The sequence below is a fragment of the Callorhinchus milii genome, unplaced genomic scaffold (genome assembly GCF_018977255.1).
Source record: "Callorhinchus milii isolate IMCB2004 unplaced genomic scaffold, IMCB_Cmil_1.0 Scaffold4, whole genome shotgun sequence".
In the NCBI taxonomy this organism is placed as follows: domain Eukaryota; kingdom Metazoa; phylum Chordata; class Chondrichthyes; order Chimaeriformes; family Callorhinchidae; genus Callorhinchus; species Callorhinchus milii.
Genome location: NW_024704745.1, coordinates 23,925,068 through 23,948,250, shown reverse-complemented (window position 1 = coordinate 23,948,250; position 23,183 = coordinate 23,925,068). Strand labels below are relative to the sequence as shown.

At 43.7% G+C, this 23,183-nt stretch overlaps 1 protein-coding gene across 1 annotated transcript; it reads right to left on the bottom strand.

Annotated features, from left to right (window-relative positions):
• Nucleotides 1-1,375: 1,375 nt before the first annotated feature.
• Nucleotides 1,376-13,075, bottom strand: LOC103177563 (putative defense protein Hdd11). Its single transcript, NM_001292434.1, is given in 5 exon segments — nucleotides 1,376-2,071; nucleotides 3,319-3,380; nucleotides 4,951-5,066; nucleotides 6,208-6,320; nucleotides 12,846-13,075. Coding segments are annotated over 5 exon segments (576 nt in total). The 5' UTR covers nucleotides 13,045-13,075; the 3' UTR covers nucleotides 1,376-1,985.
• Between the last annotated feature and the right edge of the window lie 10,108 nt (nucleotides 13,076-23,183).

Sequence of the window (23,183 nt, the reverse complement as noted above, 5' to 3'; positions counted from 1 at the left end):
TCTACCCCATAACCTTGCCATGACCCGCTCTATCTTCCCCCACCTCTGCAACATCTCCCGGCTCCGCCACCGCCTCACCCTTCAGGCCGCCAAAACCCTCATCCATGCTTTCATCACATCGAGGTTCGATTATGCCAATCTGCTGCTTGTTGGCCTCTCCAACTCTTCCTTCCACAAGCTGCAGATCATCCAGAACTCGGCAGCTCATGGACTCTCCTGCACCAGGCTCCATGACTGCGACCCCATCATTCCCACCCTCGCCTGGCGCCACTGGTTCCCATATCAACTTGTCTGCTACCTCTGCTCAGCAGGCCCCGCTCGGCCCACCCTGCCATCCGTGATTGGGCCTTCAGCCTTTCTGCCCCCACCCTATGGAAATACATCCCACATTCCCTTCGCCTCGCTCCCTCACTTGCCTCCTTCAAGGCGTGTCTCAAAACCCTCCTCTTCGACCGAGCCTTTGGCTACCCTCCCTGCCCTAAGCCCTCACCAATCGAAGCCCAGCTTGGGTCCAAATCCCAAATCCCTGACTGTCCAGCGCCATCTGTTTCCCCTGATGTGAAAGGCGCTATACAAATGTAGTTTTGTATTGTAATCTGCTGCTAAGACCCACATGTTTTCAGCACATTCAGGCTTGACTATTCCAACTTCCTGCTCCCTGAACTCCTCAGCTCTTCCATACACAAACTGAAGGCAATCCAGAACTTTGAAGTTTCCTCCCACATTTCATCCTTGTCCAACTCCACTGGCTCCCCATTCCTCCTGGGGATAAAATTCAACATCCTTGTTCTCACTTTCCTCCACAGCCTCAGCCACCCTACCTTTATGACCCTCAACAACCGTACCAATCTGGCCACTCTCTTTGCTCAGCGAACACTGGCCTGCTTCAAGTCTCCCGTCCTATGTATCCTACCATTGGCAGGAGAGCTTTCTGCCTCCACTCTCTGGAAATCCATCCCAGAGAACCTCTGACTCACTCCTCCATCCTCACTTAAAAATCTCACCTAAAAACTTTAGTTTCTTTCTAGGCAACAATTCGCCAAATAAAATTGGTTAGATTTTAGGCAGCCCTGCTTTCAGCCACTACGGCCTGAAACTTTGAATCCCTCTGCCTTGCCCCTTCCACATTTTCAGATCATGCCTAAAGACCCTCCTCTTCGACCGTGCTTACGGTCACCTCCCTCCACCTGGCTCAGCCTCATGCTCCACCACTGTTAAGCGCTCTGAGATGTTATCCCCTTGTGAAGGGTGCTATATAAATGCATGTTGTTGTTGGCTGCCAGCAGAACATTGCTGTGTGCAAATTGACTGCTATGTTTGCTAAAAATACAGTCACTACAGTAAATCCTGTAGTGTATGAAATTTTAGAGCTTTTACAGCAAAATTCCCTTTATTCCCTTTAAAAAACACATTTGCATGTTACAGAAAAAACTTATAATGTTACATACATTACCAATATCAAAAAATCAGTAATACAATTTTACAGAACATTCATTGTCATCAAAATCAATTGTATACTTGTGATTTTTAACATAAGACCAGTGCACGATCATAATTTTTAAATGTATGCAGTTTACATTTAGGTCATATATCCATCTTATCCAATCCTTGTCAATGTTATTTATTTCCGCATTCAGCTCTAACCTTCATTCACAATTATTAAATCATAATTTTATATCTTTGCATTTTGTAAATAAAATCTAGCAATTGACTACAGTGTCAGAATGTGGGAGGATGAAATTACTACTAAATTTATTAAGCTTAACAATTTGGGCTTACAATGGGGAAAATCTAATTTAAAAATGCAAATCATCAGTCACATTATTTTATTCTATGTTTAGATCTGTATTGCAAAGTTCCAGTTTTTTGTGTACTTCCGTTAAAAAAGAATCCTTAAGTTTAATAAGCTAGTTTACATAATTTGCATAAAGGCATCTTCTTTCGTCATTGACTAAATAAGTCTTCAGAAAGTCTGTTGCTGAACACTATTGGCTTATAATAGACCACATCATAGTGAACAACAGAAGAGTGAATCCTGGTATGATTTTCACACAACTGGAGCAGGTTTCATCTGTTGAATAAAACAGAAATTATCGGTTGGATACACATGGTTTGTAACACGTGGATTAAATATAAAGTAGTCCTGCTGCCCAAAATATCAGGGTGTGAAATAACTGAATCCAATACAATACTATACGTAACCAATTTATAAGTCAACATTGTCAAGAGGCAACAGAAACATTAACAAAACACAAAAGGCTAATTCACCAAAAAGCAAAAAACTATTATTTTAGTAATGAGATGCTGCATTTATGAAGTGACCTAATTTCAAAGGTTGGAATATCTGCGTTCTAATTTGAAATTATGGTTACTCTTATCATTTTTGCCAGTTAAACTTACTGTAACAATATTTAGGTGTCAAGGACCCCATCGGGTCTTTGATCTTGCATTCTAGGCTGACACTACATTGCAGTGCTAGGAGGTGTGCTGCATTGTTGGAGGTTCCATCCTTCAGAACAGACATTAAACCGAGGTCCTGTCTGCCTGTTTAGGTGGACATTAATGATTTGATGTTTCTACTTGAAAAGAGAAGGTCGTTTCTCCCAGTGTTCTGGCCAGCAATCCTCTGGATAAGATTTGTCATTCACTTCACGGCTGTTTGTGGCACAAATCTGCAGCCGTACAGTTACTACACTTTACAGTAAATCCTGTGAAATGCTTTAAGATGTTTTCCTGATATGAAAGGAGCTATATCAAATGAAAGGATTATTATTATTATCCTGGACTCTTGGCAAGGCACTGAAGCGTACTGAGCCATTGCCAAATCTAATTGTGGGCCCCACTTCTAGCTTCACATACTAGTTGCATCAGGGATTGACCATGGCCCCTAGTTGCTATATCATTGGAAAATATATTTGATTAAGTAGGATACGGGAGGGGAGTAAAGTAAAATAGTAACAATAGATACTGGCCCATATCATGTTTGAAATGATTAAACTTAAAATAGTAACTTGTTAGGAATTATTCTGATGTTTGTTTGAGCAGCTTTATTATTGTACAACTTTTCAATGTACGGTATATGAGCAATAAATGTACAGAACTAATCAGATCAAGTTAGATTGTGCGTTTTTATCCGTGCTACTTTGAGGTCTGTTCTACACAAATGAAGAGAGGACTTTTAATCTGAGACTACTGCAAATGTTATCAAGCTCATCACAATTCAAAGAATTTGTGTTTCACTTTCCTCACAGCATATGAACAAAATACATTTTCAAATTTACAATGAGAAGCAAAGGTTTCTGCCAGTAAGTTACTTACCATATAATTGCGGAGATCTGACATTTAACCAATATGTAGCTTTGTTTTTTGCAACTGTGGCTCTGTAAGGAAGAGTACAAATATCAATGTTCCAATGTAGAGTTGGTTAAACTATGCTGTACTGTTAATACTTCGTAGATTTATATTTATTCTGATATTTATAATGTGTGCTTTCCAATATTTGTAATATGTGCTTTTCTTTGTTGTTGTTCATTGTAATATGATTACTGCAGAATGCGAGATAATACCTAATGGTAACAGCTACTATTAGATAAAGAAAATGAACTTTCCAGCTCAAATCAACAAAGAAATAAGATTACCACCAACAGGACTGAATTTTCAGTTTGAAAATGCTTCCATTAAACTGTACTAAACACCACTCAGAATCTCTAGAATGGCTTGGCTTTGTTGCACGTAAACTTTAGAGGAGCAACATTAGCCCAGATTTCTAGGGTCTCTATCCAGTACCACCTGCTGAAAATGTCCCCTTTGTATTGTATGTTTTGGGAGGGATGGGCTGGGTGGGTTAAGCACGTATCCTGAAGCACATGACTAAGTGATGTAAGAAAAGAGAGCTATTTGTATGAGGTAGCCACCAATACAGCCATGCAATTCTGTTTGATCATGACACCACGTGTGGGAGAAATTTGGAGGGTGGGGAATTCTCTCACCTGTGAGGTCTACACGGCAGCAATTTTCACTGCATTCTGCATATCTCAGAACCACTGCCCTCACACCAAAAGAATTAAATGTGTTCAGCAGCTACTGATGCTTGGGAAGTAATTTTTCATGTAAGACAATTAACATAACCCTGCTTACGTTAATTATTCCTGATTTTCCAACTGAATAATAATAATAATAATAATAATAATAATCCTTGCATTTGATATAGCGCTTTTCACGTCGGAAGGACGTCCCAAAGCGCTTCACAGAACACACTGTAAAGTGAATTGACTGTAAATTTGTGGGCGAACGCGGCAGCCAATTGCGCACAGCAATGTCCCACAAACAGTCGTAGATTGAAAATGCCAATTTTATTATTGTTTTTGGTTTTGGAGGGATTATTATTAGGCTCTGTGTGGAGTAAGGAAACTTGCCCAAGGTTTCGCCCTGACCTGCCTGGAAATGAACTCAGGTCTCTCGCTTGCAAAGCGAGTGCTCTAACCACTGAGCTACAGGACTGTAGTGTGAGCTCTGTGTCTGTACGTGACTGTAGTGTGAATTCTGTGTCTATATGTGACTGTAGTGTGAGTTCTGTGTATCTGTATGTGACTGTAGTGTGTGAGCGGGTAGGATGGCTGACTGTGTCCCTCGAGACTCCACGACTGCTGGGATTCAGGAGTTGTAACTGTGCCTCAACTCGAGGAGAAGCAGAGATTAAGGGAAATGGGACAGACAAAGATTAAGTGCCTATCATACCTATATATTGACATACCTGTAGCAGTAACTGTAAAATAAATCACGCTGAGACTGAAGGAAGCTTATTGTAAACCGGTAGTCACTGTCAAGACGGTATTATCTATAGTTGAACAGACATTCTCTGCAATATGCAAACTATATTTTGTCTCACAGTTAGCTGGTGTCCTGCTTATTCCAATTCAAACAAAAAAAGCAACCGAGAGCAATACTTACACAAACTGAATCTTGATACATTTGTTTGATGATGGTGGGATCCAGGTGTAAACAGTTTCATTCGTTTTCAGGTAAGTGTTTGAGTGAGTAATTGAACTGTTCATTACGTTGAAGCACTGAAGTAATGCAATTAAACATAATCAATCAATAGTTGGTGTCAGGACTCCAGTTTCTGCACAACTTCTATAGTACAAATAATATTTCAACCAGGAAGGATAATGAATAAAATTTATCAAAATATTCCTCAAGAGTAGTGTAAGTATGTATATATAAGAAAGTCACGGACATGATCTACTTTTACTAATTTGTTGATTTTTTTAAAGTTATATGTAAGAATCCTAAACACCACTGGAGCTAATTTCCGGTTCTAGTTCTAAATTTTTCATTTCTTTATTGACCAAGTGCTCATTCTAATTACCTTTTAAATGACATAGATGACTCAACTGTAAAAAAAAATTGATGGGGTAATGTGTTCCACATCTTAATAATATGTTTCTCCCCCTTTATACCTAAACTATGTGCTCAAAATTCCTACAGGGGCCTGCTGAACCCACAACTTTCTGAAATAGAGGTTACAAACTGAGCTAGACTGATACTTAGCTTTAATGATTTAAGTAACCAAGAAAACAGTTTAAGATAACAAAGCAAGAACTTTGCATACAAGTTCTTGGGAGTTCATTTCACATTTTAAGAAGAAATTAATCCATTTAATTTTTGAATTAAAAATGTTCGATAACACATACGATAATAACTACAATATAATTTTTTTGGGTCAACCAGGGTCTGACACATGTGGAAACCCATCACCATGCTTAAGAGAATCCAAACCAAGCTGAGATTTGTGAATCCCACCTACACATGGAAATCCCAGAGATAGACAGTTGGAATGGAATGCGCACTCTTTCCCTGGAGGGACGCATCCTGTTTACCTAATTCCGGAAAGTATTAGGCACAGATTGGAAAGAGCCAAGACTTGGAGATCCCAGAGTGTGCGTTGGGGTAACTACTGGCGTCTAACCAGCTAAAACTGCATAGCTTGCCATTGACATTGCTGTCTGGCAAGCTTTCCATCTGCTTGTCCAGCTAGGACCACCCTACTCGATATAATACAATCTACCTAAATGCCTGTTGAATTATTGTTTCCCTGATATTTTAAATATCTGAAACTGCAGTAAAATTTGAAAGAGTTAAAATGAATTGAAGCTTAATTGAATTATTAGTTAAAAAAAGAATGTTACTATCAAAACTCAATTGCACCTTTATTGGTTTTGTATTGTTCGGAGGAGCCTCCCATGTACCAACTGCAGTACTTTTTGACATCTCTCTTGCCTGTAGCAGTAGTCCCTGGTAAGGTTCACCAGTTATTGTAACTGTAAAAGATAAGAGTGATATAATTCATTTTTTCTTTTACAATTCAAAAATTGTCAATACATTCAGTAATCACTTCCGACTGTGGTCAGTACCAATGCTTGTGAGAAGCTAGTGTATTGTTTCATAAGGAAGACGGCAGAGAAATTTTGTATTTGCAGAGAAAATATATTGGATTACAGTGAACAAACAAGAGGTGAACTCATCAGAACCAGAGAACTCATTGACAAATAGTTGTCTGGTTCTGGTTCTCACAAGTAGTTGTCTGGTTGAAATGCTGTACACTGTCCAGCACCTTGGCACGTCCTCCCGACATGAAAGGCGTTATACAAATGTAATCTTGTTGTTGTTGTTGGTTGTGTCCTGTATCGCACCCTTCACCTACAAATAATATATCATAGTGCTTCACAGTGGCGTTCAGGGTTGGATGTTAACAAGAGAGAAGGGGGAGGAGGGGAGCTGACCAAAGGGAGGATCAAAGAAGTAGGTTTTTAGGTGGAATTTGAACATAGATAAAGAAGGTTGAGGCAACGTTAGAGGCAGGGAGTTCCAGAGGTTAAGGGCGCAGTGACTGAAGGTTCAACCACAAATGGTGGTAGAGAGAAAGGGAGACACTCAGCAGACCTATATTAGTTCAGCAAAGGTTTCAGCATTACATTCATTACAAATACTAGAACAAAACTGTCTCCAAGTAAAAAAAAATCCCAAACCATTTACAAATATCATTTGCATGAGTCTAATACACCCATAGGCTGCAGAGTCCAAGAACATGGTTAAATTAAAGTCAAATAATAGCATCTCATTTGTGCTAAACTGGCAAATCTGTATGTTTGGCTGACAAAATTGCTCCTAATTCCATCTGTCCTACATCTTCCAGTGTCATACATATTGTGTCCTACATTACAATCGTCATCTCCTCAGATTATATTCACTACAACCACAGGATGGTGCTGATAGCAGAGGACGGAACACAAATTTAAAGTGGGAAAGGTTCAAGATCCTGGGATCATTTAAAGTGTTCTTTGAAAGAAGGACCAAGACAGTGTAAAAACTTGCAGTGATGCAAATTTCAGGGATAAGAAGACTGGTCTAAGATATATAGACTTGGAGATATTTTGCTGAAGAAAATGGACATGATCCATCTGGAGCATTTGCACTTAGGTATGTACTTGTCCCATATGCTCTGTATAATACAAACAATACACAGAATGTACAGCGCAGAAACAGGCCACTCACTGAGGTTTAACTAAAGTTTTGTATAAACTCAACATCACCTCCTCACTTTATATTCTATCCCTCTGGATATAAAGTACAAGGCCCACATTGACCTTCTTATGGACTTGTATTTGTATCCTGTGGTTACAGACTCTAAACACTTTTATTATGTCCCCCCTTAAACCTCACAAACTTTAGACCCATCTCAAACCTGCCCTTCCTGGCCAAAGTCTTGGAACACGTCGTTGCAAATCACCTTCAGTCACACCTCTCCCTCCACTCCCTACCCAAAACTCTGGAACTCTCTCCCTCAAACCCTTTGCCTTGCCCACTCCCTCCCCACTTTCAAGTTCCACTTAAAGACTTCTCCTCCCTCCTCTCTTCCTTTAACCTCTCCATCCACATCCACTCCCCCACCCACGACCATGGCCACCCACTTGACCTGGTGATCACCGTCTCAGACATCACCATCTTCGATAAAGCCATCTGGGACCATCACTTTATCTTCCTCAACACCTCAGTACCCCTTCCCCTTTCCCAACCTCCACTGTCACATACCGTCCATGGAAAAAAATTCCCTCCCTCTCCCTCTCCACTGCCCTGGAGTCATCCGAACTCCTACACCTCTGGCTCTCACTGCCCGACCTTCCCTCCTCACTCTCTTTTCTCCACAACTCCCTCTCCTCCATTCTGGACTCCTTTGCCCCCCTCACCTCCCGAACTGCCTCAAACTCCCGTAAATCCCCCTGGTACACCAGCTATCTCCATTCCCTCAAGGCACAAGTGCAAGCTGCCGAACTCGCCTGGACCAAATCCAAACCAACGGTACATCGGATCATTTGGCTTCACCGCACCAAGACCAACCGCTGCGCTCTTGCCTCTGCCAAATCTTCCTTCTACTCCAAGGTCATCTTGGAGGCAAAGGACAACCCCAGGGTTCTCGTTTCCACCACAAACCGTCTCCTCCATCCACCTTCCCTCGCCTCGCCCATCCTCTCCTCAAACTCCAACTGTGAGCAGATGCTGGACTTCGCGAATCTAAAATCGAGGGGATACATTCAGCCACCTCAGCCCCGTCCACAGCCATCCCCACATCACCTCTCCCTCATGACTCACCTCCCCACCCATCCACCCCTATTCTCCTTCGACCCTATCTCTCCCTCCTCCCTCATCACGACTGTCCGCAAACTCAAACCCACCACCTGCTCCCTCGATCCCATCCCCACCTCTCTCCTCATCTCCCAACTCCACCTTCTGGCCCCTCTCCTGTCCGACGTCATTAACCTCTCTTTGTCTACCGGTTCAGTTCTCACCTCCCTAAAAACAGCCGTCATCACCCCCATCTTGAAAAAACCTTCCCTGGATCCATCCCTCCTCTCCAGCTACCGCCCCATCTCTAACCTCCCATTCCTCTCCAAGGTCCTGGAAATAGTCATCGGGTCCCAGCTCCGCTCCTTTCTTTCTCGCCATTCCCTCTTTGAACCCCTCCAATCCGGCTTCCGTGCTGCCCACAGTACGGAAACAGCCCTGGGCAAAGTCACGAATGACATTCTGAACATCTGTGATCAGGGCTCCCTCTGCCTCCTTGTCCTCCTCGACCTCTCTGCCAACTTCGACGCTGACAACCACTCCATCCTCATACACCACCTCTCCGCTTTACTCAATCTTCACGGACCTGCCCTTGCCTGGTTCGATTCCTATCTCTCTCACCGTATCCACCTTGTTGCCTCTAACGGTTTCTCCTCCAGCCCCTGTACTGTCACATCTGGCGTCCCCCAGGGCTCTGTCCTTGGCCCTCTCCTCTTTAATATCTACATGCTCCCCTTTGGTGACATCATCTGCAGATATGGGGTCAACTTCCATATGTATGCGAATGACACCCAACTCTATCTTTTTGCCTCCACCCTCAACTCCAGAACCACTGCTGTCCTGACAGACTGCCGATCGGACATCAAGTCCTGGATAAGGGCAAATTTCCTACAGTTGAATGTGAACAAGACTGAGGCCCTCCTGATTGGCTCGTGCCAGCGCCTCAGCACCTCAGGCTCTGGCAGCATCAACCTCCATGGTTGCACACTTCAACTCACCAGGAACCTAGGTGTCTTGTTCTTCCCCACATCCAAGTCATGATCCGCTCTGCCTTCCCTCACCTCCGTAACATCACCGGCCACTACTTCACCCCTCAGGCCGCTGAATCTCTTGTTCATGCCTTCATCACCTCCAGGCTCGACTATGCAAATGCCCTGCCTGTCGGCCTTCTCAACTGCTCCCTCCACAGGCTGCAGATAATCCAGAACTCTGCAGCCCGTGTCCTCTCCCGCACCAAACTCTGTGACTCCATCTTCCCCACTCTCGCCCGACTCCATTGGCTCCCCATCCTTCAGGAGGTCCAGTTCAAGATCCTGGTCCTCACCTACAAAGCCCTCCATGGCCTCACCCCACCCTATCTCTGCGACCTCCTAACCCCCTAACAACCTGCCTGTTCCCTCCGCTCAGCCGGCTCTGGCCTGCTCCACATCCCCCAACCCACCATTGGCGGGAGAACCTTCAGCCACTCTGCCCCCAACCTCTGGAATTCTATTCCCCCAGTCACTCCGCCTCGCACCCTCCTTAGCCTCCTTCAAGTCCTGCCTCAAGACCCTCCTCTTCGACCATAACGTCAACCACCCCTCTTCCCCTCCCCTCCCTTCTCCCCCCCCCCCCCGACCCCAGCTCAGGTGTGAGATTCTGTATACTGTCCAGCACCTTGCATTACTGTCTTGACGTGAAAGGCGCTATACAAATGTAATCCCCCTGGCTCAGGGTCAGACTCCACCACTATCAAGTGCCCTGTATGAAGGGCATTATACAAATGTGGATCTGAATCCTCAGATCGCTTTGCTTCTCTACTCCTCTTAGGTTCTTACCATCTCGACTATAGATGATTTCTTTATTTTTCCTGCCAAAGCAAATTACATCTAATTTTCCTACATTACATTTAATTTGCCATCTGTCTGCCCATTGTGCTAGCATGTTTATTGTAGCACGCGTGCAGTGGTCCAGGCTGGACAAGTAGTCGGAAGCTTGTCAGAGAAAGCTCTCAGTGTCAACCTGTGCGGTTTTAGCTGGTTAAACTCCAGCACTATTCGAGCATACACTCTGGGGTACTCAGCCTTGTCTCTTGTCAACTTGTGGCTAATACTTTCTTGAATTAGGTGAGTAGGGTACCTCCCTCCATGAGTGCACGTTCCATTCCAGACACAGGGAAAATTCCACGTGTAGGTGGTGTCCATCTGTAGAACTCTCAATATGTTTTGTGTACATAGAATGTTACAGTATGAACACAAGCCATTTGGATGTACTTGTACTTCACATAAACCTGCACCCCTCTATTCCCTTCTCTCTTATGTATGCATCAAGTTTCCTCATAATTATGTCACTTATGCCTGCTATCATAGTTTTGCAGAAACAGACAGAATGACACAAAAGACTACAGTGGGTCAAAGACCATCCGGTTTATTGTGATGCTGGTTTTTAACTTCCTCACTGGAGCTATCGACACTAATGTTTTTCTCAGTATGCTGTAACATTTTTCTTCAAGTACCTATCAAATTCCCTTCAAACTACGTTTTAAGCACTTCACTTCAATTGCCACAACAACAAAATTACATTTATAATACATTCCATAATCGAGCCTTGATGTGACGAAGTCGTAGGTGAAGGTTTCTGCAGCCTGAGGGGTGAGGCAGTTCGGAGTCTGGCAATGTTGCGGAGGTAGTGGTAGGCAGTGCGTTCATGTGGAGTCCTGTAGCTCAGTGGTTAGAGCACTCGCCTTGCAAGCGAGACACCTGGGTTCAATTCCAGGCAGGGCGAAACCTTGGGCAAGTTTCCTTACTCCACACGCCTAATAATAATCCCTCCCAAACAAAACAATAATAAATTGGTCATTTTCAATCCATGACTGTTTGTGGGACACTGCTGTGCACAATTGGCTGCCGCGTTTCACCCACAAATATACGATCAATTCACTTTACAGTCTATTCTGTGAAGCGCTTTGAGGCGTCGAGAAGACATGAAAAGTGCTATATCAAATGCAACGATTATTATTATATTATTATTATGGCGTGGATGTGGAGGAGAAAGGACAGTTCAGGGTCAAACAAGACACCCAGGTTCCTGACTGGCTTAGTGAGGTTGAGTGTGAAGCCGTGGAAGCTGACGCTGCCAGCGCCTGAGGTGCGGAGGCGCTGGCGCGAGCCGATCAGGAGGACCTCAGTCTTTCTGATATTGAGTTGGGAGAAAGTTATCCCTCGTCCAGGACTGTGATCAAATATTCCACATTCGAAAAAAAAAAACTTAGCCGTGTTAACAAAAACCAACCGACTATATAGTGTGTGCCTGGTGCAATAAATGTAATTAAACATTTTAATGTGCTGCTCTTTTGATAAATGAATTCATTACACAGTGGGGGTGTTCACAGTTATGCTCTGTGCACTTCCTCATTGCAGTATGAAGCACAGAAAAGTTGCTCCATATCTCTGCAGCACCCACCCCGACCCCCAGAATCCGATCTGTGCTATTTTACGGAACAGCCTAAGATCAAAAAAAAAATGATTCACATGCAGATCTTCTCCCTTCCCCATTAAGCTGATCCTTTTGACTTGGAAGGAAGAAAGAATCATTTCGGGGGCTCTCCATAGCCAATACAATACACTTTAGTTCATATTCTGAACATGCAATTGGAAAACAGACACATGTGAGTCACTCTGTGGTACACATTACCAGTGATGCTCCCCAATGGGTTACCTTTTCAGATGGGAGAGGATTCAGAGCCACAGGTTTTCCGAAAGAGAGGGGGAAAAAAACCCCCACACATGTGTTTGATAGGGAAAACGATTCCCTGAAAATCATCCCGAATCCGTATAGATAATAATAATAAAAAATCACTAATAATTACATCACGAATAATTCTTACTCTCATTAGATAGACCCCGACTTTTTGAGAGCTCATGAAATAAGTCACATCGAGAGCAGAGTTTGAGCGTTTCCAAAAAAAAAAAAATGGATCAAAACCTCTTAAGAGCCATCGCTCTTTTGCACAAAGTCCCGACAAGTTCCAGATCAAACGAAACCCACAACTGCTCAGGACAGACACTCGCTGCGCCGAGAAAAAAAAAAACCCTCAACCCCCCCCCCCAACCCCACCCCACAGCAAAAGTATTTGCTCAGCCCCACAGAGAGGAATCCCGAACCCCTTCGAAATCCCACTCGTTGAATCCCAATAAAAAAAAAGAGAGAGAGAGAGAGACGCTTTTTTTTGTGTTTTTTCTTACCTTGGACCTTCTGGTCGGCCTTGAACGAGCTGTTGGAGGCGGTGATGCTGTAAGGCGAGGCGCTTGTTTGTGGCGAGACGTTCTTGTGCTTCGGGGCCATGCTCTCACAGGCGCTCTCAGGCGCTCCCGTGGGATACGCGACCGAGGGCGCCCACTGCAGCAAAGCCAGTGCGAGGATGGCGATCCGACTGAGAGCCATGTCCGGGGCGCGGCGGTGCAATCTTCTCTGTGTCAAGTGCAGGACCCGCAGCATCGCTTTATACATCGCTCTGTCCTCCCCTCCCCATCACTTCCTCTCTCTTTCAGTCACTCACGGGCTCGCCTCCAAAAGAGGAAATGTTCTCACTTCAAAACCTCGAGTCTCAACGAAGGTGGAGTTTGTGCAATTATGCATCTGTTCCTATCCTATCCCCCACCCACCCAACCTCCCCCCCCAAAAAAGCCCCAACTTCAAACCGAATTTCACAGTAAAATCCTTCCCGAAGAACAGCAACTTTTACTGGGGTGGTGGGGGGGGGGCATCATAAACTTCTTTTGCTGTGGAATAATGAAAACGAAGTCATTTTTTCCTTCCTAAAAGTTGAGGCAGAATCCATACTGGCTTTCAAATTAGACCAATGCCTAAAAAAAAGGAGATAAGGGGGAAAGTCCAGGTGACTTGAGACTGAAAGGATCGCTCTTAAAGAAGCACGGACACAATAGTAATCCTTGCATTTGATGTAGCGTCCTTTTCACATCTTAAAGAAGTCTTAAAATGTTTTGCAGAATATACTGTAAAGTGAATTGGCCGTATATTTTGCGGGCGAAACACGACAGCCAATTGCGCACAGCAGTGTCACACAAACAGTCATGGATTGAATGAAGTTGGCTGGCTCTGGCCTCCTGTTTCTCCCGCGTCCCCTTCACTCCACCATCAGTGGTCGTGCCTTCAGCCACTACTCCCCAAAACTCAGGAACTTTCTCCCTCAATCCCTTCGCCTTGTACCCTCCCTCTCACTTTCAAATCCCACTTAAACACCTTCCTTTTTAATTGTGCTTACGGTCACCTCCTCCCTCCCTCTCCTCCTGGCTCGGAGTCAGACTCCACCATTGTTAAGCTCTCCGGGATGCTACCCCACTTGACAGGCACTATATAAATGCAAGTTGTTGTTGTTTCTCCCAATGTCCTAGCCTACAAATACCCAAATGAAATTAAACATTCATTCCATGACTATTTGTGGGTCATTGCTGTGCGCAGAAATTGTCTGCTGTGTTGGCCCACAAAATATACAATCACACTACTTGACATATAGTTTTGAGATACCTTGACAATCTGAAAGATGTTATATCAAACACAGGAAATACAGCAGGCAATTTGCGCAGAGCAATGTGAAATAATGCCACAAAATGAATGACCAATTGTTATCTGAAGAACTGTTGACCAGGACACTAGGAAAAACTCCCTTCTCTTTTTCAGTGGGATTTTTAATGTCCACATGAATAGGCGGGTAGGACTTTAATTTAATGTTTCATCACAACAATGCAGAGCTCCCCCAGCACTATATAGAATGTCAAAAAAACACATGGGGCTTTGACTCTAAAACCTTCTGACTCAGGCAACTATACTACCAGTTCAGCCATGTTGACACCTGAATGAAAGAGTAATGGATGAGGTTTTTGTCTAGTATATTGGTTTTCCACTCAGGAACCGTCTGATTAATTTAGCTGCCTGGCTAGTTTAGATACAACAATATAATATGATCCCTTCTCTAGTATATTTTGTTTGAATCACTCATGCCTGTGATCCTTCATTCAGCAGTAAGAATTCACACTTACTACAGGCCTCTAGGACACACAGAAATCCATCTAAGTGTGGAAGTTCACCCAACGGCATTCCTCCTCAACAATAATAATAATCCTTACATTTGATATAGCACCTTATCTACCAACCTGCCAGCTCCCTCCCCTACCATCGGTGGCCAGGCTTTCAGCCGCTCTGCCCCTACACTCTGGAACTCCATACCACAATCCCTTTGCCTCACTTCCTCCCTTGACAATTAGAATTCTTGTTTTAATATGATTTTTCAGGTACATCCTCCCCTCTTCTTCTTAAGATGTTAATTGATGCTGGTAATATAATAATAATAATAATCCTTGCATTTGATATAGCGCTTTTTACGTCTTCTCGACGTCTCAAAGCGCTTCACAGAATAGACTGTAAAGTGAATTGACTGTATATTTGTGGGTGAAACGCAGCAGCCAATTGCTCACAGCAGGGTCCCACAAACTGTCGTGGATTGAAATGACCAATTTATTTTTGTTTTTGGAGAGATTATTATTAGGCGTGTGGAGTAAGGACACTTGCCCAAGGTTTCGCCCTGCCTGGAATTGAACCCAGGTGTCTCGCTTGCAAGGCAAGTGCTCTAACCACTGAGCTACAGGTGTATGATAATCACCAGGCATCTCTCCCAAGTGATCGTCCTTCAAGTGACCTTATTTGCCTCATAGTTTCATAATCATTATTATCATATATAATAACTTTTTTGCAGGAAAAACATTACAATTTGTGACAGCAAAGACACCTTCCTGCATAAACATCACATTGTGGAAGTCCCCTCTTACTCATCAGAAGGTAGTTGTGTCAAAGCAAAGTTCCAGTAAGTCAATGTCATGCACACTCAACTCAATATTTGCGGACCCAATACTTACAAATATTTATATATTTGATTGCAAAAACTGACTGATAAAAAACAGGCAAGATGCTGAAGGGTGCCTTCCTGGTGAAACATATGCCAGCAGCACAGTATTGGTGTTACAGTGACTGCACTGTGATAGCAATGTTAAGGGGGAACATATAAAAGATGACAAAGAGAACATTTCCAAATGTAACTGCAGCCAATGGGCAATGAACCAGATGATTGGGAATGGCAGTTCACCCCAGGCACAGGTCTGCTTCAGAGTAGAATTGAAACAGAAATCTCTGTTACTCTGTTATCCATTTATTGGAAAGCGAAACTGTATTTGCACATCAAAATACCCTCAGCAAATAATAATTGCAAAATTAATCCTTGTAATAATAATAATTCTTGTATTTGATATAGCGCTTATCAAGTCTTCTAGACATCTCAAAGCGCTTCACAGAATATGCTGTAAAGTGAATTTGTGAGCGAAACGAGGCAGCAAATTTCTCACAGCAGTGTCCCACAAGCAGTTGTAGATTGAAAATGACCAATTTATTATTGTTTTTTGTTTTGGAGGGATTATTATTAGGCGTATGGAGAAACAAAACTTGCCCAAGGTTTCGCCCTGCCTGGAATTGAATTCAGGTGTCTCGCTTGCAAGGTGAGTGCTCTAACCACTGAGCTACAGGACTCCAGTGTGAGATTTCATCTCATTTTCATTCTCAGACGATTTACACTGACGTTGAGACTGTCCTTTCTGCATTATTGTTTTAAATATTTCGCTGCAGCACTTCCGGTAATAGAATTTGTTTATTGTTCTTGATAACCCTCCCCCAAAAATAATAAATTGGTAATTTTCAATCTACGACTGTTTGTGGGATATTGCTGTGCGCAATTGGCTGCCGCGTTTGCCCACAAATATACAGTCAATTTAGTTTACAGTATATTTCTCTTTGACCGAGCCTTCAGCTCCCCTCTCGACTCTCTTCCCCCTCCTCGCTCCCTCCCTTCCCTCCCCTTACCCTGACCATTTCCCCCCTCCTCGCTCCCTCCCTTCCCTCCCCTCACCCTGACCATTTCCCCCCTGCTCGGGTCATGACCCAACTGTGCAGCGCCTTGGGACGTCCTCCTGACGTGAAAGGCGCTTTATAAATGGAATCTTGTTGTTGTTGTTGTTGTTATTCTGTGAAGTGCTTTGGGACATCTAGAAGACGTGAAAAGCGCTATATCAAATGCAAGGATTATTATTACATTCCAGTAAACCCAACTTCCTCAATCCTGAACAGGGACTGATCTATCAGGATATTTTATTCCTGAGCATGCTATGTCTCTTACCACCCTCTGTTCTTTCTCTATTGTTTCTACTTGTAAATTGCACCCTTTGTGCCCGAGACATGCAAAAATGGCTGACAGGCTGAATGAGTCTCAGCCTTGCCGAACAAGAAGCTTTAGCATTTCCTGTGCTCATCAGAAGGTGTGTCTGGTAACTACTAAATGACCCAAGAGGTTACACCTCATTTCGGTATTGTATATCGTAACAAAACAACATCCAGGATGGTTCCAAAGCAGCCACCTTTCTCTCAACCTAAAAAAAAGAATAAGACGACTGGACCCCACCCCCAAGGTGGAAGCGAGGTTTGAGTTCTTATATATTCCTCGGTGCAAATTCACTGATAACATGAATAGCTTTCTAGACCACTCAATGAAAAGGACAGACTTTCTAGTTCAAAACTTGTGGGAGGCATTCACCCTGTATAGTTGTTCAATAGTTCTCAATGGTTCTACACTGAAATCATTCCACAGTAATTCTGGGATCCAAGATGCAATTTTCTAACAGGTTTTATAACTATCGAATCTGTTATAAAATACGTTGTTGTTCTATTTAATCCTAAAGACTGGATATGCGTGTGAAATAATTTACCTCCCATCCTATCCCATGACCTCGGCACAGCTCCCGTATTGCTTTTCTTGGATTTGGTCGGTAATTACAGCATTTTACTGCAGCTTCAAGAATAACAGGTAACTAAACCGGCATTTAAACAATTGGATCCAAATCAAATTACAAGGTATTCTGAATGCATAATTTTAAACTGCTCCTCTATTGCCCCACCCAATACCTAAATAGCCACATTGCTATTGCAGCCTGGTTTGATTATTTACAATGTGTATCTTAGCTACAGTGCAAGTAATAGATTATATTATACAGTATCATTTACAGTACCTTTTTGCCTATTATCTAATGTTACATAGCATTTGTTAAATGTAACCTTAAACGCATTTGAAGGTGGGAAACTTTGAACAGCTAGCAATTGATACTTGAAGTAATTTGTGCTTCACTATGAATGTTTTATACTAAGTTGTCCAAGTGGTGATAAAATATTTTGAATTTCTCATTGCTAACATTTCTCGATAGTGATTTCAAGGAGGAAGTGTCAACACAGAGGATGACATTTAAAAAATGCAGCGAGACGTAGATCGGTTAGGTGATTGGGCAGGTAGGTGGCAGATGAAGTATAATGTAGAGAAGTGCAAAGTCATCCACCTAGGTAGCAAAAACAGTAGAGCAGGTTTTTTTTGAGAAGGGGAGAGATTGGAATGTGTCAGCGTCCAGAGAGAAGTGGGTGTCCTTGTACACCAATCACAGAAAGTTAGTCTGCAGGTGCAGCAAACAATTAGGAAGGCGAACGGTATGTTAGCATTCATTATGAAAGGATTAGAGTATAAGAGTAGGGAAGTGTTGCTGCAAATGTATAGGGCCCTGGTGAGACCACACCTGGAATACTGTGTGCAGTTTTGGTCTCCTTATTTAAGGAAGGATGTACTTGCCTTGGAAGGGGTGCAGCGAAGATTTACTAGGTTAGTACCAGGGATGAAGGGGATGAGTTACGAAGATAGGCTGATCAATTTGGGCCTATATTCTCTAGAATATAGAAGAATTAGAGGGGATCTTATAGAAACCTATAAGATCATCAAAGGGCATGATAGAGTAGATATTCGCCCACAAATATACAGTCAATTCACTTTACAGTGTGTTCTGTGAAGCGCTTTGGGACGTCCTCCCGACGTGAAAAGCGCTATATCAAATGCAAGGATTATTATTATTATTATTATAGTGGGAGATTGTTTCCCCTGGTTGGAGAAACTAAAACCAGGGGTTACAACTTTAAAATTAGAGGCCAACCCTTTCGCACTGAGTTGAGGAAGAACTTGTTCACTCAAAGGGTGGTGAATGCATGGAACTCGCTACCCCAAAGGGCTGTTAACGCTCAGTCCTTGGAACATATTCAAGACTGAGATAGATAGATTTCTTATTGCAAAAGGGATTAAGGGATATGGGGATAAGGCAGGATTAGGTTATTAGAGGGCCGAATGACCTACTCCTGCTCCTACATGTTATGTTATGCGGTGTTTCTGTTCCACAGCTTCTCTCTCATTCTGTGCAGCTTTATTAGCTGGAGAACCAAAATCCCGCCAATTATGTAAAACCATTCCATCTTAAAATGTAAGATTGCACAGATTTGTCGAAAAATCTTTCATTCAGAAATCCAAAAAAACAACACAAAATGGTCTTACAGGTTAAGACTAGGTAGTATTTCAGACAGCTGTTTATAAAGTGATCTTCAGGACACAGAAAACAGCTCTGTTGTGTCTTCATCTCTGTTGTAAATTCCTAGCTGTTGACTGATTACCCCCTATCCCTTGCCGTAGTTTACTATTAATGCTTGCATCTGATATGGCACCTTATCGTGTCGTAGAAACACCTCAAAGTGCTTCACAGAATTTTTAATGTGAAGTGTAGTGACTGTGTGTTTTGCAGGGGAATTATTTTTGATCTCATTCTTCCAGAACAACCACCCTACCATTCATCCCCCCACCCACCCACAGCACACCATCAAGCTGCTTTTTGAATGACTATAGTATCCTGGCTGGCTTCTACCACCTTTCCAAGCACCATGTTTCCACCATTGATTGCCCTCTGAGTAAAGAAAAACTTCCCAGTGTCTGTCCTAACACTGCCCTTTACAACTCTAATCCTAAATAAACAAATTAGATGTACGTTTTGCAGCTTCACTTGCAAACAAAGGATCCAATATGGAATGTAGATTGACACACAGACAGACCTTTCATCTTTTATCTATATGTATCTAAGAGGACTCCTGTGGGAGGGCTCCTTTTGGGAGGACTCAGTGCTTTAAAAATGTAATTTTGTTGCTGTTGCTGCGACTTAGCTTCATCTGTGTTCTTTATTTTGTTGCCGCTGTTTGTCTACTTGCGTGCTCTGTGACGCATGATGCCACAGCACCATTTTGACTTGGCAGCCACCAGGTGTAACTGCAGCGAAAAATGCAAAGCTGAAAATAACTCATGAATGAGAGGAGGTACCCGAAAACAAATATGCCCATGTTACTCCCAGATGCAAGATCTTTCCGATGAGGTATAAATCATGTCAATCGGTTATTGAGATCCTTTTTGAAGCGCAGATAGACATTGTTTTATTAATATAAATAAAATGTTGCAACCAATTTGCATAAAGCAATGTTCCACAATGACACGGATTATGTAAATTATGTAATAACTGGAGGGAGGGTTAACCAACAGATAACTTTCAAATTTCACATTTCTTTGAAACTTCTCAGTGAATGAATGAATAAAACCTGATTCTAATTATTGAGTACAAGTATATTTGTTTGCATTCAATGTTTCTGTGTTCTCCCCTTGAAAACAACCAAATCTGTTTGTTCTGTGCTGAGTTTTAGTGCCTTGGGACATCCTTCCAATGTGAAAGGCACTATATAATAATAATCCTTGCATTTCATATAGTGCCTTATCATGTCTTTGAGACATCTCAAAGCGCTTCACAGAATATACTGTAAAGTATATAATTTGCAGGCAAAACGCGGCAGCCAATTGTGCAAAGCAGTGATCCACAAACGGTCATAGGTTGAGTGACTAATTTATTATTATTTTTTAAAGGAATTATATATGAATATAATTTGTTGTTATTGTTGAGTTAAATCATCTTAATCAGGAAATGGAGGCCTACAATTGGCCACCGTGCCCTGGGCTAAGAAGGAGAAAATCATCTTAGGTTCCTACCTCTTCTATTCCATTTCCAGTGACCACTTATGGAAATGTGGAGCTATGGCTGTGAAGCATGCCAAGACATTATCCTATGTGAAGATAGTTATTTTAATGTAAGCTGTTGCGGTTAATCATTTGACATCCGAGAAAAACAGGTTGATCCTTACCTAAGTGAATAGTAAATACAAGGTACTCCCTGCCTCCGAGCATCTAATCTAATTTCTGGTCATACTGAGATAAATATCAGTTTCCAGGAAGACCAAAAAAACATATTTGACAAAGGTAGTGTGAAGTGCTCAATGCAGGGCACAACCTTCAAAAGAATCATTTTCTTTAAACAACATTATGTAAAACCACCAACCGGCTCCTCCATCCACCCTCCCATGCCTTGCCCATTCTCTCCTCAAGATCTGACTGTGAGAAGATGCTGGATTTCTTCGAGTCCAAAATTGAGGGGATCTGTTCAGCTGCCTCCACTCCCCCAACTGCCACTCCCTCCCACATTCCGACCCTTACTCATCCCACCCTCCACATTTTCAAACCTGTCTCCCCCTCCTCTCTCATCACCACCATATGCAGCATGAAACACACCACCCTCTCCCTTGATCCCATCCCCACGTCTCTCCTTACCTTCCAGCTCCACTTCCTTGCCCCTCCACTCTCCGACATCATCAATCTCTCCCTTTCATCTGGCACCATTCCCATCCCCCTAAAAACAGCTACAATTACCCCCATCCTGAAAAAACCTTCCCTGGATCCATCCCTGCCTTCTAACTACCGGCCCATCTACTACCTCCCTTTTCTTTCGAAGGTCCTTGCTTCCTAGCTTCACTCATTCCTCTCCTACCACTCCCTTCATGAGCCCCTCCAATCAGATTTCCATGACAGTATCACCATCCATGGTTGCGCACTCCACCTTACTAAGCCGGTCCGGAATCTTGGGGTCTTGTTTGATCCTCAACTATCCTTTCTACCCCACATCTGCGCCATGACCCGCTCTGCCTTCCTCCACCTCCACAACGTCACCCGGCTCTGACACTGTCTCACACCGCAGGCCGCCAAAACCCTCATACACGCCTTCATTATATCGAGGCTCGACTATGCAAACTCACCACTTATCGGCCTCCCCAACTCCTTCCTCCACAGGCTGCAGATCATGCAGAACTCTTCAGCCCGTGTTCTCTCCTGCACTAGGCTCCGAGACCCTATCACCCCCATCCTCGCCCAACTCCACTGGCTTACCATCATACAGAGGATACAGTTCAGGATCCTGGTCCTCACCTTCAAAACCCTCCATGGTCTTGCTCCCCTCTATCTCTCTGACCTCCTAAACCCCTATCACCCTGTTCGCTCCCTCCGCTCAGTGGGCTCTGCCATGCTTAATGTCCCCCACTATCGGAGGGCGTGCCTTCCACCACTCTGCATTCACCCTCCAGAACTTCGTCCCACAGTCCCTCCCTCGCCACTTTCAAGATCCATCTCAAGACCCTCCTCTTCGACCGTGGCTTCGATCTTTCTGCTTTCCCCCCTGCCATCCACCCTCCCCCACCCCAACCCTCAGCTCGGGTCCGTATTCTGCCTGTCCATCACCTCGGGACGTCCTTTCAATGTGAAAGGTGCTATGCAAATGTAATTTTGTTGTTGTTGTTGTTGCTCACAGCATAGAAACTGCCTTGGTCAAGGTGGCAAACAACATTTTGTCCATCTGTGACCAGGGCTCCCTCTGCCTCCTCGTCCTCCTTGACCTCTCTGCTGCCTTCAATACCCTGGACCACTCCATCCTACTCCACCACCTCTTCTCTTACCTCAACCTTCAAGGTTCTGTCCTTGAACGGTTCATATCTTATCTCTTACACCGTCTCCAATTTGTCTCCACCAATGGTTTCGCTTACAGCCCCCTCAAAGTCTTGTGTGGTATCCTCAGTGCTCTGTCCTCAGTCCCCTCCTCTTCAACTTCTACATGCTTCCCCTTGATGACATCAACCGCAGACACAAGGTCAACTTCCGCATGTACGCGGATGACACCCAACTCAATCTCTCTACCTCCACCCTCGATTCCAGGACAACTGACATCCTGACAGATTGTCTATCTGACATCAAGTCCTGGATGAGAGGTAGCTTTCTACAGCTGAATGTCAGCAAGACTGAGGTCCCCTGATTGGCTCGCGCCAGCGCCTCAGCACCTCAGGCACTGGCAGCATCAGCATCCATGGTTGCACACCGCCTCACTAAGCCAGTTAGAAACCTGGGCATCTTTTAGGACCCTCACCTGTCCTTTCTCCCACATATCCGTGCCATGACCCGCTCTGCCTTCTCCCACCTCCGCAACATTGCCCGACTCTGCCACTGCCTCACCCATCAGGCCACCAAAACCCTCATACATGCATTAGTCACCTCAAGGCTCGACTACAGAAACTCCCTCCTTGCCGGCCACCCAAACTCTTCCCTCCACGAGCTGCAAATCATCCAGAACTCTGCAACTTATGTCCTCACCCGGCTCCACTGGCTCCCCATCCCTCAGAGGATAGAATTCAAAATCCTCATCCTCACTTTCAAGGCCCTCCACAGTCTTGCCCCCTCCTACATCTCTGAACTG